Below are 12,370 nucleotides of genomic sequence, written 5' to 3'. Positions count from 1 at the left end.
GTTCAGGTGGTTTATGTAAGTTTTGAGGAGTGCGGTCCATTGCTTTCAAGTTGTTAGTATTGTAGTTGTCCCTGGTACCTCTCATTCTTCATCAGCTACAGGAGCTGTTTGGTTTTGGTTTTGGTGACTTGTGCCTACTCACTTGGTCTTGCCAGAATTGCATCAACTTTTTTTTTCTTTGTATTTTTCTTATTTGTAATTTTATCAATGTGTACTTTTATCTTTTATAACCACTTCATTTTCTTTGATGGTTTTAAGTTTATTCACTGCCTTTTTTCTTGTTTGTTTTTTATTATGATTTTTTTTTTTTTTTTTTTGCTTTCTTTTTGTTTTATGACAGGCTCTCTCTGTGTAGCTGTGCATGTCCTGGGACTCCCTAATTAGACCAGACTGGCCTCTGCCTTTAAGGGTTGGTATTAAGTGCTGCCTCCTTCCCTGTATTTTTAAGATAGTAACATAGATTTGAAAGCATTTAACTTTGCTGCTGTGAGCATTCGGGTCTGTGGTTGTGCCTCTCAGCACTATTTTAGGTCTGACTGCATCCCACAACATTATTCGGGCTTCTGCCTTCCAAGTGCTAAAGGTGTGTTCCAGCACTGCCCAGCTGACTGTTCATTTATAAGGGAGATTCTCTCTCAGTTATCGACTCCAATTATATGGCAGCGTGTTAGAGCATGCACTATATATGATTGCATGTTTGGTAGTTTTCTGTTTTGTCTTCACTGTGGTTTGACTCCGGATGTGGTCTGTGCAATGCTTCACAGGGCTTAAATGCACTTGCATTCTCTTATGTCCTTGCTAAGATACGGTGATTTTTTTGTTTGTTTGTTTTTTAAATTTATTTTACATCCTGACCACAGTTTCCCCTCCCGCCTCTCCTCCCAATATGATAGTTTTTTGTTTTGTTTTGTTTTGTTTTGTTAAAGCAACATAGTTTACTTACTGTGCTGTTATCTAGTTCTTTCCTATAATTGCTCATTTTTGTCTAATATGTCTATAAATTGTTGAGTGTAAGTATGGAAATCCCCATCTATATATGTTCCTTTGTTCATACACAGGATCGTATGTTACCTTGTTGTGCTTACGCTATGATAATGTGACACTCCTTTTGTCCCTAACATCGTTTTTGACCTGCAGCAGTCTACTCTGTTCTATTCATGGAGTCACTTCTGTTGTTGTTTTTAATGTTCTCCATCTTTTCCCATGATTTTGTTTTCTGTTTCTGTTTTGTTTTGTTGTTACATCTGAAGTGAATTTCTTATAGATGGCCTATGATTGGGTCATCTCCATGCTTTAGGTGGTGTGTTTTCACCAGTAACATTTATGACAGTTGTTGGTGTATCAGAGTTTACACTGCCTTTTCCCTCCCCTCAGTATACTCAGCAATAACCAGGCAAACACAAGTCGAATGGATTCCTAAGTCACCATATGAACATGTTAAACCCTGCCACTGTGTAAAACAGAAGACTTATTATTGTCGTAGTAATTTCTAGAGCTCCATCTGACAAACTAATATGAATATTATTGGCTCCAGAGATGGCTGACGTTATTCTATAGGCTGTTATAGCTTACAGGTCTAGCTCATCCCTGGTTACAAGATATGGCTCACCAAAGAAACCGGAATCCTTAGCCAAACAGCTCACCCTTGGCGACATTATTTCATAGAATTCTTCCTGTGACAAGAAAGGAACTCCTATCAGTTGGAATGTTTCCTTTTCAATGTTTATGTTTGATCATAAAAGAAATTAATTAACTTTTAGGTTCAACAGTCTATAGTTATAAACCAAGCCTTGCCCCAACTTCCATTTTACCAAAATAAATACCCAAAAAAGTTACAACTTGTTTTAAAATCAATTTCACATCAGTGAGGCTGGCACTCTATGGAGTTCCCTTAAGGTTCCTTATGCATCGCAGTGACTAAGCCAAGACCCTGATTTTCTCTCAGCTATAAGGCAATAAGCATTATAATAAACCATTTATTTAGGTCTTCTAAAGAAAGGTAACATTCCAAGGAAGATACTTTGAATAAACAGTACTCATTTAGTTAAATTGGGTATTTGGGAATGTCTTAGTATAATCATGGCTCAGATGCTGTTGTTAGTTCCTGGCACAAAAATCCCAGAAAGTGCCACTCACTAAGTTCCACTCCCAGTCAAAAACCTGTTTCCAAATGATAGCTGCTGGGAGAAAGAAAGTCAGTTAGTTCTCTCTAGTGGACTGAGAAGTCCAGGGCAGGCTCCGTGCTCAGGAGTAATTGGCCAACACAAATTGGGCTCCATGGTTTTTAGTGGCCTTTTTGTTTGTTTTTGAAAAAGTAGAAGAACTTGGCAGGGTAGTAATTTGGGAAGAACCAGGGAGGAGTTGGGCAACAGTTGAATATGATAGTATGTTATATGAAATTCTCAGAGAATAAAAAAAAAATTATCCCTGAGAGTCACTATCGTTGCTATAAAGGAAAGCATTCAACTTGTGAATCTGATACAAGAGTGGCTGTGGAACCTGTGACTATGGTGGCTCAATGTAGAAGAAACTCAGTGAATAATCAGGTGGAACACAGGGGTGAACTTTAGCCCTGCTGAAGTCGAGCATTCATCTTGTTAGAATAAAAGAAAATTTTGATCTGTACTACAAAGAGATAATAAAGAATAAAATTATGTTGAATAGTGCTGCTTAAAATTCATTTCAGAAACATTGAAGTTTAGGGGAAAATTGTAAATATACATTTAGACTTACCATGAGTTTGACCCAATTCTTCATATTCATCCTGTTTTATTCCTATAAAGCTGTTCTGTAGGAATTCCACAGGAGAAATCTGAAATGTTCCTGTTGCCAATTTTTCACATAGATTCAAACCAGATAGACAAAAATAATTTAGTGCCATTGATTAAATATCTGTTTACCTGAAAGTAAAGTCATGATCCTATACTTGAAATTTTAACCTGTGTCTTATTAGTCAAAGCATTCTAAGTTCAGCCATGTATTTCCACTCAAGAAAGTGGATGTGGATAGAGAGTATCTGTGTATTGTGATGTTTTTATTGCAGTATGAGATACAACAGACTGTCAAAGCATGAAGATTCTGGGACCTACTTACGTTTCCATTATAGTTAAATATTAATGCCCTTAAATTGTGTGCATTTTGTTTTATTTCAACTAGGTAATCTTGACTAATTTTGTACCCATATCTCTGAAAGCTTTTGAGCAAACATTTTTTTGAGAAAATGTTATCACAATAGCCGCCTCTGGGAACAATTTAAGGAAGCAAAGCTTTGTACCAACTGAAGAAAAAGTCTTAGATTCAACATCTTGACTATTGACCAAGTTTCCTAGTTTTCTTTTGTGTTTGATGTGTTACAGTATAGCCTTGAGTGGTAAATTTTACATCCGAAAGCATCCCTCAGAATAGGTGTCCCTGTGGTTAATTCTTCAGTGTCTTCATGAGAATAGACAAGAACTTCAGATTCAGAGGGCGCCACGATGGTAATTTGGCTCAAACTGCTTGGGGAGAATAATCTCTCTCCTAAACTGAAGCATAAGGACAAGTAATAACTTTTTATGCATGATAAGCATCAAAATATGAACCTGCTGGTCTTTGCTTTTTATTTTTCTTACCTCTGTCTTTCAGTGAGTCCCTCCTGCAGTGTGCACACGATGTGATCAATAACTCAATAACTTCTCTCATGCAGTAATTATCTCCCTGTGATACTATCTGAACACTGTTTTCCTTTATTACCCAAAGATGCAGGGGATATTTATATAACCAGCTGATCCCATTTTAGATAAAGGTGCTTTGTGACAGCAGGGGAATCATTTACTTTAAATAGCCTTTTAAATAAGAACTGAATGAAAAGCTTTGCCAGTTAATTTTCACTTACCATGGAAAGGTGATTGCCAAAAGAGAGAAAAGCCCCCAAACTCTGTGCAAGTTCTGCTTACAAATTGTACTATGCAGATATTACAATCAGATAAGCCCAATTTAAATTAGAACATTGAGTCACTTAACATAGTCTTATTTTTCATTTCCTCTAAATCATTAGTTATATGCCAAGGTGTAAAATAAATACACATTAGATCTGTCTTCTCGACTTCTCTCTCATTATAGGCAGAAATCCTTCAAGAATCTCGGATGATGATCCCAGATTGCCAGCGCCGGTTAGAGGCTGCATATACCGATCTTCAGCAGATACTAGTAAGTAAAGATTTCTCTACCAAAACTTGACTATTTAACACTACAGCTATTTGAAGAGATGTTCTATTAATTTGCCCTGTGTCTTGGCTTCTTCCCCTATTGTATGATGAAATACTCCTGGAAAGGTTCATTTTAGCTCAAAGTTCCAGATTATAGTCCTGAGCAGGAAAGTCACAGTGACTGGAGAGAGCTGGTTGCACCGGTACAGTGAATGCTTGTGTGCCTCCCTCTCCTGCTTAGGGATGGTCGAGTCCACAATTAGGGTAGGTCTTCACCCATCATTGATGCAGTCAAGATAGTTCAGTCTCCCATTGTCATACTCAGGGACTGGCATCAGTACACCCCTCACTGGTGTGCCTGGAGGCTGACCCCTGGCTACTAGGTTGATGATAGTAACCATCATACCCTGTGAATCAACATGCTTTTAAATAGTTAAAGAATTTAACTAAGGCTTGTGTTATGACTTCAGTAAACAATCACTTCTATCTTTCTGTCTACTTATTTAATTAAATATTTGAGCCATAATAGCAGGTATACATGATACCAGTTTTGACCAGCAATATCTATTTGCTTTTTGTGCATACTTTTTTTTGACACATTAACAGTGAGCCAACTTTTCTGATTTAATTCCATGTCTCAAATTAACTTGGTCCTTGTTTAAAGGATCTGGAATTATTTTAGATTCAGACCTAAACTAAAGTGAGAGTTTTAAAGTGAGGAAGGTAGTGGGGCAGACCTCTCATGAAGCCCCAGAAGTCAGGTAGTGCTGTTGTGCTGTTCTACTCTTCCTAGTGTAGATTCTTGTGAAACAGTGGTTAGCTGAGTTTATAAAGGTATACAAGTCTAAGTAAGTGTCGTCTTATTCTTTTTTAACAGACAAGTGCACAGCACTCTTGTCTGAGTTCTATTTTCTATTGCTGTGATAAAAACACCCTGACAAAAGCAACTTAAGGGACAAAGATCTCATTTGGCTCAAAATTCCTGCAGTCCCTCACTGTAGAGAAGGCAGGATGCAGGATCATATTACTTAGATCTGCATTGACGAGCAAACAGCAATGAACTAACCTGACAGCTAAAGCCAGCCATCACAACTCTACTTCCTGTCTACCTGACATTCAGACACTCACCACCCTAAGCTGTGACCTTCTCTACCTTTTGTCCTCAAAGTCTTGTTTATCTCCTAATGCAAAATGCAAACCACCCTTAAAAGTTATTATTTTTAAATTTTCTAATATTTTAAAAGTCTGAAGTCTTTTAATTGTGAGTTCCTATTTAAAAAAAAAAATTGAGTACTTTCAACATGAAATAGTACAGAGTAGACATTCGTATTTCAAAATGGAGGAACCAGGGCATAACAAGAAATAAACAAATGAACTCCAGCAGAGAAACCCACCAAATCCTGCAGCTCTTTGTCCTGCATCTGGAGCTTGTGATGAAATTGGCTGAGAGCCAACAGCTGGGACAGCCTCACACTTCTAGCCCTGCCACCTTCAGCACACAGCCCCGCTCCGCACCTGCCGCGGTCCTGGTTGCCTGCCTTCTGGGGTTCCCCTGCAGCTTAAGTCTCACCTTTATATAATCCTCTCGGGACTTCTTTTCACAGGGACTGCCCCCGTGCCACACAGGGCCTGGCCTCAGCTGTTCTCAGTGACCCTCTCATGCTTACATCTTTGTGACTTCAAATCAGATACCACACAGACAGTAGCTAAGTTCTCTTGACAGCCTCTCCCCTTTGGACGCAGCTTTGTCTGCCTCTGAGTGCTGAAGACACACTTTCCTGTGACTTTGCTTCCCAGGAAATGGGGGATGCTATAGGCTTTCTTCCAGTAAGTGAATTTGCATCTTCTCAAGGTGGAACCTCTGAGTGGTGTGGTTTTACCTTCAGGATATTCAAGGGGCTTCTCTGTGAAATACCTTAACTTCACTCGGATTCTCAGAATAAGAGCAGAAAGAAGGCAGATTCTTGGCCACAATGTGACAGGAATGGCTCCTAGCCCAGTTCTTGAGAGTCCTTCTTCCCTCTGTAACTGTAAGAGCTAGCCCTTTACATTACATTCACTTTTCTCAGCATTCCTGTCTGCCACACCCCCAGTAGAATGCCCATTAACCTCTGCTTCCAGCATTGTGTGGATTTTCTAAACCTTTGTACCGAGCACCCTCCTGTTCTTCCCACAAGACAGTTCCCTTTCCCCAAAGCTGCATGGTCCTGCTTATCACAGCAACTGCCCTACCTCTTGGTACCAGTTTCTACCTTAGTTTTGTTTCTTGTTGTTGTGGTAAAATACTGAATAAAAGCAACCAACTTAAGAAACAGAGAAGTTATGTGGCTTGCAGTTCCAGGTTACATCCGATCAAGGTAGCAGGAACTTGAAGCAACTAAGTCACATTACATCCGTAGTTAGGAGCAGACAGGAGTGAACTAATGTTCCCAGTGATTTAGATTGTAGACATCCAGACAGTTTACCATCATACAGCATGGTAACAAACACCTTCCATCCCAGCACTTGGGAATCAGAGGCATGTGGGTCTCTGTGAGTTTAAAGACAGCCAGGGCTACACAGAGAGCCCCTGTCTCAAAACAAACCATCATAACTCTCCTAGTTTCATTTTTGTGACTGTGATTAAAAAATAATAATAATAACCCTAACAGAAAGTGTTAATATCACTGGGCAAGAATAAGACCACTACCTTTTGAGCCAAATTTAAATCAAGCTTTATTAAATATTGGCCAGGAAGATGGATACTGGCCAAGTCCACTCAGGATCCCTGATAATGGCTCTGAATTACATTAGTTAGATGCTGATAGAGGTAAAACCCACCAGGCTATGTACTTCCTACCTGCATACTGCCGGCCTGTATGTGATCAAGCACTTCCAGGTTGGACAACCAGCCTTGTTTATGGAAGTGAAAACAAGGGGCGTGTTATCCCAGCACTCTGGAAGCTATCTGTCCTTGAGGAAATGGGACTACAGGTTAGAGGTATTTTTGTTTTATAGCTCTCTTAAACACAGAATTTAAAAACTTAGAACATAACTTAGCCCTCACAAAGCAACTTCGGGAAGAAAAGGTTTAATTTTGCTCACAATTCCAGATTATAGTTCATTATTATGGGGAAGTCAAGTTGCAGGAACTTGAAACAATTAATAATGTCACATACACAGTTAACAGCAGAGAAAAACAGAGCATGCGTGCTCTGTGCTTCATGCAGTTCCTCTACTCCCCTGTGATCCAGGACCGCCAGCCTAGAGTATGGTGTCGCCCACAGTGTGCCGGGTCTCACCATCCCCTGTGGACATGCCCCAGCCAACCTAATGGAGATGGCACCTCATGATGCTCTTAGGGGTTTCTGAATTGTGGCCAGTTGTCAGTGAAAGTTGACGGTCACAATGATCAAGTCATTGTTGCTTTGCTGTTTGATAATGGATGTACTCTAGCACTTTCTTTACTAATCTTATTTTTAATGTTTCTGTTTTCTCTGCTGATATTAATTATTAGATACATAGCTGTATTTTCTAGATAGTCTAGGAAAAAAGAATAAAATATGTTTATCACCACATTCTGACTAAATCTATAGGGCAGAAAAAAAGAGGGAAAGGTTTTTATTTTATATATTAATTTTGCCTGGAATTGTCTCTATAATAAACTCTATAAAACTCTATAAAAATATAATATTATTAAGGATCATGAGCCCCATGACCCAGCAGTTTTTTAAAAGATTTACTGTTTTTAATTATGACTGTGTATATGGGTATGTACACATGACTACAGATAGGCGCCACTGAGGCCAGAGGCATCTGACCCACTAGGAGCTGTGAGCTGAGCCACCTGATGTGAATTGGAAGAGCAACAGATGCTCTGACCCACTTTGCCTTCTCTCCAGCCCCTAGAATGAACTTTTTTAAAGACAGGACAATTCTTCTAAATTAAATGAGGTGCTAGTTTTTATTCTATTTTAGTATAAGATAGATAAAGTAAGAAATAACCACTGTTAAAATGCTATATAAAAATGCCATTTGTATTTCTTAGCAGTTTCAATGCTGTTTTTTCTCATGAATCTAATACAGATTGTTTGAAAATGATATGTTTAGATAGTTGTGCTTGAAGTTGAATTAAACTATGACCTCTGCTCTCAATAACATACTTACTGAAATAAACTGTTTAAGGTCATTTTCAGGGTTAAGAAGTTGTTGCCAGATATCTGAGTTCAGCTTTTTGCCTTATTGTTCATGTTAAATGCAAACATTATTACCTTGTCTGTCATAACTAGCTACATCTTTTAATGACCTTGCACAAATTGCTGTCCTTCACTTCATTTAAAAATTAAGAACTACAGATAACTTCATTTAAAAATTAAGAACCATGTATAACTCCCAATTCCAGAGGATCTAATCTATCCCTCTGGCTTCCATGGGGGAGCAGGGATGTATGTAGCACACAGACAGATATTCAGGCAAAACACCCATACATAAAACATAAAAGTAGTATTTTTTAATTACGGTCTCCTATGTGAGAATTTAGGCATTATTTTATTAATCTTTTGCTATAATAATATTTTAGTGAAAGTTTCCTGTATTTTTGTGTGTAGACAAACTTAATCTTTAAATATCAGAAAATTAAGGTTAATGTTTTGCTTGATGTCAATATGATATACTCACTAGTAAGTATAAAATCCACTCTTCTAATTTGATTGTACTAAACTTATATGAGATCATTAACAGCCTTTGGCATTGAGAATAATTGAAGTATTATTTTATGGTAGATGTTATCATATTAACACATTAGCGACTCCTTGATTTTTTACTTTTAATACATTGTGAATCATATTTTTGTAGCATGATGTTGGCCAAATAAGAATGATTTTAAATTTGTGAGATTTTTATTTAATTGCTTAATGCTAATAATTTTAGGCACCTGTGTTAGTAATTACAACATGAAAATACATAGTATGAGAGTATATGATAAAAACAAGATAACCTCTTCTTCTTTCCTAGTAACAAAGGAACAGATCTGTGATATATTTAGAGAGCCTAGACTCCTTTTCTTTAATTCTTGGGTTACTTACTGATGTGTAATATAAAGTATTGAAATCCCTAAAGGACAAATCTAATTTGCTATTTTTCATTTCAGGAAAGTGAAAAAGATTTGGAAGAAGCTGAGGAGTATAAAGAAGCACGTGTAGTTCTGGATTCAGTGAAGTTAGAAGCCTGAAATTTTTCTGTACAGGGTGTTTTTTTGCATTAAATCCTGGGGTCCATTCTACAGTTTGTTATCTTGCCACTGCTGTGTTTAGTAATATGAAAATGTGGTTCTTTGTATGCAGTCGCATATATTTTTCTTTGCATAACTTAATGTGTCAAATAAATGAGTTCACCTAATAAAATTGTTTATTTCATACTTTACAAAATTTTCAGTTGACCACTCAGTTAAATGGTTGTTCATTAAATCAGATAGGTGTTTTGAACAGATACCAGTTTCTGTCTGAAGTTGAAATATTTTGTAACTGTAGATTGGTTTAAAGATCAAGCACATCAGCTGAGAGGCGCTAGGGAGGAGCCCATCCGTGCGGCTGTGGGAAGTCCACGTCAGTGCTAGGCAAAGACTCGTACACTGCTGCTCACCCCCATTGAGTCTCTGTAAGTGATCCCAATAAATTCATGTGTTCCCCAGATCGAATTTTGGTGGACTCATGCTTTGGTATGTTGTTGGACCCTTATAACAAGGTGTAGACTTGATTTATGTCTTCCCCAGGAAGGGATTTTAGCACATGATAGCACAGCCAAACCTGGGCTAGTGTTTTGCTTCCTGTCTTTTTTTGGTGTAGTGTTAGTGATGGACCTGGGACCTCAGACATGGTAGGCAGATGCTCTGCTCCCAAGTTACATCTCCCACTGGAGTGTCTACTTTTTATTCTAAGATATGTTCCTGTTTCTCAGGTTACCTTGAGCTCACAATGGAGTCCACAAAGGCCTTGAACGTAATATCCACCTGTCTCGGTCTCTGATTTGCTGGGCTTACAGACCTTTATGACCAGATGTAGATAAGCTGTCTTCATTGACTGGAAACAAGTATCATTTTATAATGAAGTATTTTTCCTGCAGGATTATATACCTACTACCAAATCATTTAAGTTTTTTTTTTCCTAAAATACACAACTCACTTAGTCTCTTATATGCCTGGAACATGTGTGTAAACGTCACAGCCCCCACTGAGCATGGCATTGATGCAGTGAACCAAACAGTATCAATAGCATATGAAGTTTATACCTACCATGGAGGAAAGACTCAATGCTAGAAGTGCTTACCCTGGTGGTGTGTTGGTCTGTTTTTCAGGACTGTGAATGCTCTCTAGAAACTAGCTTATTTACCGAAACACCCAGAGCTGGAGAAGAGAAACTACTGTTTTTCCTAGTATTTCTGAAGGCTTCTTCCCTGTCACAAGGTGCAGCAGAATGCACCCTCCTCCTGTCTTAGCCTCTCATTTGTTGAGTCATTCTTTTCCCCAGTGATCCTGGCAGGAGCTTTCTGGTTGAGCTTTCAATTCTTTGCATTTCTTAATGAGTGTTCATTTCTCAACAGTTGGGTTGTTTTCCATTAGCCTGTATTGCACCATGTAAATAGTTCCTTAGAAAGAAATAGAATGGGGGGGGGGGTTGCACTGAAAATAAGCATGTGTTTGTTTAATAAGTAGTGAAAACTATTACTGTAATGTTCATCTAATATTTCCCAACTTTCTGAGCAGTAACATTCAAAGCTTAACATTTTACACCAACCTGTACCTGCTCACCGAATTTCTTCCGAATTGAGAAGTCAAACCTGTTTAAATCACTTTGCAAACTTCATCACATTAGCTTTTTAAAAACCCTATCAAACTTAATAAGAACATATCCTATAGCTGGTTATCATTTAAATGACTTTTAGGTCATTTAGATAACCAAGGGCAGATTAATCCTTTCTTTGATGGTGGATTGAAGGTTGTAGATGCTGGTGAAAATCTGACGTGTTATGAAGCATTTGGTATTAAAGGGTTAATCAGATGGTGTAGTCCTTGAAGCCCTGCTGAATGGTTTACAAATAGTGTATTGTGAAACAAATTAGAAGTATTAGTGTAATTGAGATTCAAGGGTGCTTCTTAAAACCCGGTCATACTCCGCTACTCAGATCCCAGCTCTTAGGAGAAGTATTTCTCATTGGACACTCACGCAGACAGGTAGAATTCTCTTAAAGTGCGGTGCCTTCCATCTAATTCATGCCTTCTGATGGACAGTTGACATGATGCCTTCATATTTTTCAGGGGAAATATTTTCAGTATTCACAAAATGTAAATGTTTTATTGTACAAAGTTCTTTCAAATTAAGACAGATTTTTTTTCAGTAGAAAAAAGATGAAGAATAAAAACAAATGGTTCACAAAGGAAGAAAACAAATGAATAGTTGTGTTTCTAGCGTTCTACTCTAATCAGACTCAAATTGATAATGAATGCCAAGTTGCTGGCCCTGGGTACTTAAGTATCGTGATGAGACGAGATAAGGGGGAGAAATGAGAAATAAACACTGGAGAAGTTGCACTGCTGTCATTATATGCAGCTGATGAGTGCCATGAAAACACGGGCTACCTGTATGATAAAAAATTCAATTAATATAGGCACAAAATTATACAACAGTGAAAGGTTGGATTATGTCACCCCAAAAGACATGTTGAAGACCTAACCTCCAGAATTTGAGGATATATTTGTAAATGGGATTCTTGTAGAGAGAGATAAAACTATTGACTAACCAAAAATGACTGACATCCTAGTAAAGTAAGAAGATGGGACAAGGCCATGTGATGACAGACAGGAAAACTCCCTGTGAGCTATGGGCACCGGGATGATGCTGAGCCAAAGAGGCAGGCCTGGAGTAGTCTCATCTGGGATGTGACCATGCTGACGCACATGGAGATGTAAGATGTCTGTCCTCACACCCAGGCTGTGATTCTCCCACTAGTCCTGGAATGTGTGTGGAGAACCTAAAGATCTCACATGTGGCATCCAAATAGAAAAGAACTGAGCTCCAAAAGGTCTGGCATTTAAAAATAACTTGACTATATATGGAGAAAAAATACTATGGAAAAAGTTTTTATTTCTTATGTCAATTGAAAGTTAATGAATAATAACATGGTTTGGAGCAAGGAAGAGTTTGAGGGAA

The 12,370-nt window shown here is 38.1% G+C and overlaps 1 protein-coding gene across 1 annotated transcript in view; it reads left to right on the top strand.

The window, feature by feature from the left end:
* Tbca (tubulin folding cofactor A) overlaps positions 1–9,881 on the top strand; it is a 60,423-nt gene extending 50,542 nt beyond the window's left edge. Inside the window, exons 3-4 of the mRNA XM_057789869.1 lie at positions 4,102–4,188; positions 9,316–9,881. Of these exons, the coding sequence (XP_057645852.1) occupies positions 4,102–4,188; positions 9,316–9,396 (168 nt within the window). The 3' untranslated portion in view covers positions 9,397–9,881. The remainder of the gene's footprint in view (positions 1–4,101; positions 4,189–9,315) is intronic.
* Positions 9,882–12,370: the final 2,489 nt, after the last annotated feature.

This window comes from Chionomys nivalis, chromosome 15 (genome assembly GCF_950005125.1).
Source record: "Chionomys nivalis chromosome 15, mChiNiv1.1, whole genome shotgun sequence".
NCBI classification, from domain to species: domain Eukaryota; kingdom Metazoa; phylum Chordata; class Mammalia; order Rodentia; family Cricetidae; genus Chionomys; species Chionomys nivalis.
Note: the sequence above shows the minus strand (reverse complement) of the source record. Positions and strands in the feature narration are given on the sequence as shown.